The following is a 6908-nucleotide window of genomic DNA, read 5'->3' as shown; positions in this document are numbered from 1 at the left end:
ATAAAATATATACTAAAAATAAATTAAATTATATATTTATACATAAATATATGATAATTGATTTTAATATATAAATAATATTTTAATTTTTAATTATAAAGATTATTTATGATATTGCAAGAAAATTAATTAGTCTATGTTCTCATTTAGGACGGGCCCATGATATTGTGGGCATGCGCCATGATTTTAAATTCATTTTTCAAAGTTTACATAAAAAGTGCCTTGTGCATGTAGTAATTCATTAGCCAGCGACAGACCCTTAAATGGAGCTCAGATTTGCGACGGATTAGTTCTTAACCTGTCGAGTTAGGGGATACGTTTGGCTAAACAAAAAAAAAATTTACATAAAAAGTCAGATACCTACCCGTTAATACTTTAATAATAAATACAGATTTTTTTTTTTAAATGGATATTATAATGATGTATTATACAATTTTAATCAGTTATTTTTTACAAAAATATTACCGTCTGAATTAAAATATTCAAATTCATTAAAACTTTCTTTTAATTTGCACGCTTTTTTTTTTTTTCCTAAAAAGGACTTGTCACATCTAAGAAAAATAATTTTTCACCCTTATTAAAAATGTTTTTTTTTTTTGCCTTCACTGAATTACATGCTTCTATATACAGGTAAATCACACAATTAGAATCATTTCATGATACATTCACCAATGATTCTTCCGTATTTAAATTTTTTAACCAAATCTTAATCTCTCAATAAATAAGACGTGCATCATTTTTTAAAAAGAAAATGACCTATTAAATAAAGTAATAAATTACAAATTTTATTTTTTTTTAATGAAATGCAACAGTTTAAAAATTTTAGAAAAATATAAATAACCAAATTTTCATATTACTTTCTAAATTTCAACCATTCTCAACATGTACTACTATCTTAAAGATAAGTCTAGTCGTCTAGTAAGCAAAACCCTTAAAATATTGGTAAATAATGTGATTGTTAATTAAAGTCAATTACCTAGAATTATTGCTAGAAGCAGACATGATGGTAACTTTTAGGATTGACACATCAGCTGAAAGTGAAATGTAAGATATAAGTGGTACCAATTTATTATGATTGGAAAACATGTGCATGTTTCTCATTCAACCCAACTCACTCAAATATTCAATATGCATGTGCATGCTTTCATTTCCGTGTTCAAACTTGAAACCTACACTATAATCTATATATTTTTATTTTGTTTACTACTACTTGCTCACCATCATAAATTGCAAGGAACATGCTGCCTAGTTATACCCCATATAAATCATCTATCTTGCCCCTTCCATGGAAATATCACAAGGAGAAATAACTTTTGGTTTTATATATTTTATTTAAGAGTTTAATTTGAATATACTAACAATATTACTAATTTATACCATCATTCAATTAAATTTATATATTTAAAAATTAATTACTTTTGATAATGTATCAATACACAATTAGATATTTGTGCCAAATTCTTATATGCTGTTAAAAATAATTATTATTTTAAAATAAAAAAAAATGACATTTTTTTTAAATTGGTTTCTTTTGGACTTTAAAGAACTAGGCCCAAATCAATAAGACAAACATTTTTGGAGGAAAATAATGAAGGCAACTACGTGGCTGAGGCATGTAATGTAATGTAATGGCAAAAGTATTTGTATGGCTGAGGCATGTAATGTAATGTAATGGCAAAAGTATTTGCCTACACATGTAATGTAATGTAATGACACCCATGTTACACACACTACCATAGGTATTATGGGTTCTTAAACCAACAACCAGCTGGGATTTGAACCCGGATGCAGCGTTGTATGAGGCGGACAAGTATGCCAACTGTGCTGGGCCTCAGCTGCGCCAACACAGGTTCAAATCCTAGCAGTGGTGACTAGGTTAGTGTGTGAGTGAATGTGTTTGTATGACCAAAAAAAAAATAAAATAAAGGCGACTACAAGCCATCTCAATGCATAACAATAAACAGTTAAATCATATTTTTTTTTAAAAGGGAAAAAAGAGAGGAGAAGAATGCATGCAAGGTCTTAATCTAATGGTCATTATGTATGTCTTGCAACAAGTGCACTCAGATCTAAAATTTCACCAAAAAAAAAAGAAAAAGGGGAATCAGCACTGCAGCCACCTTCCCAATACTGTTCCAGAGACAGACATTTGAATCTATTTTCATCGTCTCATTACACGTGGTTAAACCATATTCTGGCACATGGTATTGACGGTCTACGTCAGCACACCGTTAATGAAAAATGTTTGAGAGACTAACAAAATGAAAATTCAAGATCCGAATTGAGACAATTGAAAATTAAGAAACTAATTTAATACTGGAATAAAAATTCAGGAACTGCTTTAAGACTTACCAGCACTTCAAATATACATTTTATTATCGTCATTAAGCTGATGCAGCAACAACTAGCGTAACACTTAAAAGGGCCTACATTGCATGTATTAGATGCATGTCCATCCATATATATGTACAAAGAACAATAGCTATATGTGATAAAAGCCTCTCCGGCGAGCTACTCGTCTATTGGGAGAAGCCGGAGCTTCATTACTTCCGGGAAACTCCCACCTAACAATGTCACCATCCCATGCAGAAGTGACTAGAATTGGATAGAAAGGGTGCCAACTACAGTCTCTTACTGGTGCCTCATGATGTTCAAGTTTTGCAACTTGAGCTCCACTCACCTACAAACAATGCACACACTATTGCTTATTTATGATATCTCAAGACACATAATAAGAACCAGAAGGAAAAAGGATTGAACTTTCACTTCTTCATCCTAAGGCAGTCACTGTTAACAAAGTATCTGGGGATTTGTTTCTCTTACCAAATCATATATGTAAACCGACGAATCACTGGATCCGGTGTAAATGTACTTTTGACCGGTGCTGCAATGGGGAATACACAGAAATGCAGAATGATATGATTATACAAAGAAATCTTCAATATCATATGCAATTCAAAACCAACATATTTTGTGCAGGTTAGGACCTTATATCAGTTAAAAGAACGTGGCTAGCCGAGAGAGGAAAAAATGCTAAAAGTAAAAGCTTACGTATATGATGGCGAGAAATAACAGCGAATTAGAGTACGCAACACTGAGTGTCCTTTATACGTTGCCAACGACTGGTCATGGGGATGCTTTAAATTTCTTGCATAGTCAGGGTAGTCCATCCACCGATAATCCCAATCCTCGTCTCCAAGACCCGTGCTGTTGGTTTAAGTAATTAGCATCATCATTAAATATATACATCACAGAATAGCAAAGGAAAAGAAAGAGTTCGAGTGTAATTTTTCTTCATTTTGTTTTCTTGGACTTAATTGTAGCTCCAACATAAAATACCAAACCACACTGAAATTGTGAGTATATATCCACAGTTCACAGAAACAAGCACGTTCATGAGAAAGAAGAGTTATGCATTACACTTATTATGCAGCATCAAAGAACTACATTTAGTTACAAAGGGATGGAGATAGAATTAATTTGACCATTTCCGTCTCCCTTAGTCCCTTATGTGATTTTCAGAACTTGATTATCTATTGTCTTTTTTTTTCCAATTACCATTATATATTGGCAAAAGTACCAAGTTGGATATTATATTAATAGACTCACCTTATGGCATTAGAAGACATCTTCCTTATGTCCCATAATTTGGTAGTTTGATCTTTTCCGTTAGAAATTAAATAACGACCATCCCCACGGCTGTCAATGAATGTAATGCCATCTAAATGTCCCATTAAAGTACCAGCTGGTTGTCCTTTCGTGACAAAGCACCGCCTATCCCAGACCTGCACACATCATAACAGCCAATGATTCCTTTACTGAGTAATTGCAAGCAGAAGTAAAAGGCTTGGAAAGTACTATGTGCCTAATCTGACGCTACTCGAGACCCAATCTTAAGCTCATTTAGTTATGATTCAGGTTCAAGCTTCCAGTGAGTTGACCTCAGGCTTGCAAACTGGTGAGCTCTAAAGCAACTGCGATGCTTATATATGCTGGCTATATATAACATGATGCTGAATATCTATAAACAACTTATGCTTCTTTTATTACATCGAGAAAACAAATCAAAGCAATGCAAAGTTTAGTTCATGGAGTTACAACTGTGGATATTAAAAAACTCCTACAAGTAAAATATGAAGTTTACCTTGCAGAAACTATCATCACTTCCAGAATATATGATATTGCCAGATTCATCAGCAAAGCAGACCGCGTTAACATCAGACTGCAATGTAAAAGACCACATCAGACATGATCCACCTTCCATGGTAGCAAGACAAAAACTAACTTAAGCCACTATATACCACTTTATAGTGATGAACAAAAAGATCAAGGCAAATAATAATAAAATGAATTTGAGTTAGTGTTCTAAGCCTCTAAAAGAATCAATAATACCATATGAGCAGGAATTCTAAGGCTTAGTTTATCAGCTCCAAGATCATAAACACATATTGAGCTATCACTGGTTGCAGCCACAAGCTCTTGTCCATCTGTTGAGAACTTGATAGAGAAAATACCAAATTCATCTTCATCTTCATCGGCAGAGAAATTTAGTCCATAATGAATTTCCTGCAATAAAAAAAGGTTTTTCAAAAGAGAGAAGACTTCTTGAATGTAAAGCAAATACTTGTAAGAGAAAGTGTACACGTAACATCTGCTTACTACTCTATAATACTATAAACAAATATTGAACTATATTTCACTCTCATTATGAATAAAGTGATAAATTTTCACACGTACTGTGACATTAGCTATTGACTGTGTTACAGCAGATCCCACTGTGCAAATATGGACAATTGGTGACATGCTAGCATAAACCTGCAATAATAAATAAAAAAAATTATAAAATAAAATGTCTGCTGGGTGGAGTTGGAAGAAACAAGGTACAAAATGATAGCTCAAGCTTCTATAAGGTTCACAAGCCATGGTTAGAGGTGCTCAATTATAATAGGAAACTCCTCATCCCCGTTGTCCACACAAGCCACACCATTTGGCACTGAACTCAAACTTACAAGATGTTGTTGATCGGGTGAGAGAGAAGTATCAGTGATTGTCCACCGCAAGTTTCGTGCAGAGATGTCCTTCTTAAGTTTCCAGCCCCTTTCGACATCATAGACCCTGATTTGGCTTCCCTGAATCACAACAAAGCGCGTATATCTAAAGTGAGGATTTCTTTGTCTCAAGCTTGCAGTTTTAAATGTACAACACTCTTCAATATGCTTAATCATCTTCGGCTTTATACACTACTATTTACATAAAACATAACTACAACGACAATGATTAAAAGTAACCTGGAAACCAGCAATGAAAAGAGAACCATCAGCTGAAAACTGTGAAATATAGGCACGGCTTCGCATCCTATCCACAATCCAAGGACCTTTGGTGGGCAAATAGCGGCTTAAAATATGACATCTATCCGCAGACGAGAATCTCCCTCGTCCAGAATAGTTACCTTCTCTACCTACTAGCATTCTTACGGTCGAAGCAGGTAACCTCATCCGGCCGGGAATATTGCGACCCAAAAGCACATAGGAACTTGACCTGAGTTTTGTGAGCTGTGCAATTTCATGATCAAGAATATTTGTCCCTTCTCCAGATATTCCACTACAAACAGACTCACTACTGGCACTACCATCACTACAGGTACTCGTATCTTTGTTCAACCGAATCATAATTCACTATTTTCTTGATTGCTTCTCACTCTCTATATACCCTGCAAACACCATCAAGTCTAAGAAACCCAGAGCCAGAAGCATTTTCAATCAAAATCACACAAACATATGATATAAACTCTATAATCTTGAGCAATTGCAAACCCTAAAAAACAATTCGTATTGAAATTCAGTTCTCAACCCCCCCCCCCCCTTCTTTTCTTTTTGGATCAACAAGAATAACAAAAGAAAACGAAACAATCAAAGAAAAGACAGGAAATTTAGCTCAATTATGAGAATCAAAAGGGAAACGAAAACATGGGTCGTACATGAAACTCAATTCAGAACAACACTAAGGCTTATCCAACAGTTGAAGCAAACAAAATAATAGAAAATTATAGAAGACTGAAGAAAGAAGATTGAGACTTTACCTTAGCTCTTGATTGGAATAACAGGAAGTAGTGTTAAAAATCCCAAATCACTCTGTTGTCGTTGAAAACTAAGAAGGGAGTGTAAGAGAAAACGAGAAGAGTGTGTTGATGGAAATGAATGAATCGGTTTGGATTGTTCAAAGCTCCCATTTGCCTTTTCCCACGCCCAGTCGTCTCCATACCTTAATATTTTAGTTATGTATGATTTATTATCTATTGCACACATGTATAAAAAGATTTTTATTTTGAATACTCAAATCTAAAATCTCTTGGTTAGAATGTAAGATGCAAAGAAAAAATGTTATAGGAACAGCAGAATTTATTGTTTTTGTCTTTTTTGATCAATAATTAATTATTAATATTTAAAAGTGTGAATTAAAAATATATTATTAAATTATTAAATTAAAAAAAATTAAATTAATAATAAAAAATAATATATTTTAATAAATTTTAAATATTTTTTATAAGATATTTATTATATTAACTAATTTGATAGTTGTTATTAATATATATTTTTTTAATTTTTAAAAAATATTTAATGGTTATTCATACACTAATTTATTATAATAAAAATAGTTTTAGTTTATAATTATAATTCTAGTAACAATAAATAAAAATTTTATTTGATCAACAAAAAAATAAAATTTTTATTTACATATCAAAAATCACAACTTAAAATATATATAAACTGACCTGATTATTGTGACATTTTTTAGTAATAATTAAGATTTACTTTATTGGATTAACAAATTTAAAAATTTTAACTTTTTTGATAGTTTTAGTTGAAAAAATAATTTATATATATATAATTATAATATTTGTGGTAGTC

The 6908-nt window shown here is 32.3% G+C and overlaps 1 protein-coding gene across 1 annotated transcript; it reads right to left on the bottom strand.

Annotated features, from left to right (window-relative positions):
* Window positions 1-2328: 2328 nt before the first annotated feature.
* On the bottom strand, window positions 2329-6413 carry LOC112741106 (LEC14B homolog). The gene is made up of 10 exons (XM_025789944.3): window positions 6080-6413; window positions 5289-5710; window positions 5010-5129; window positions 4738-4815; window positions 4393-4566; window positions 4145-4222; window positions 3610-3785; window positions 3052-3207; window positions 2824-2884; window positions 2329-2680 (listed from the first exon to the last, which is right to left on the bottom strand). Exons 2-10 carry the CDS (start codon window positions 5667-5669, stop codon window positions 2483-2485), a joined length of 1422 nt encoding a protein of 473 aa, XP_025645729.1. The 5' UTR covers window positions 5670-5710; window positions 6080-6413; the 3' UTR covers window positions 2329-2482.
* Between the last annotated feature and the right edge of the window lie 495 nt (window positions 6414-6908).

The sequence above is a fragment of the Arachis hypogaea genome, chromosome 14 (genome assembly GCF_003086295.3).
Source record: "Arachis hypogaea cultivar Tifrunner chromosome 14, arahy.Tifrunner.gnm2.J5K5, whole genome shotgun sequence".
Taxonomy (NCBI): Eukaryota; Viridiplantae; Streptophyta; class Magnoliopsida; order Fabales; family Fabaceae; genus Arachis; species Arachis hypogaea.
This window is presented reverse-complemented; position numbering and strand designations above follow the sequence as displayed.

What these genes read in the sequence shown, in the direction of transcription:
- LOC112741106 (XM_025789944.3), bottom strand. Translation starts at nt 5,669, where the DNA reads ATGATTCGGTTGAACAAAGATACGAGTACCTGTAGTGATGGTAGTGCC. An exon ending in GTGATGATAGTTTCTGCAAG is followed by an intron (nt 3,786 to 4,144) that starts GTAAACTTCATA and finishes TGATGTGTGCAG; the next exon opens with GTCTGGGATAGGCGGTGCTT. An exon ending in ATGTCTTCTAATGCCATAAG is followed by an intron (nt 3,208 to 3,609) that starts GTGAGTCTATTA and finishes TTAAACCAACAG; the next exon opens with CACGGGTCTTGGAGACGAGG.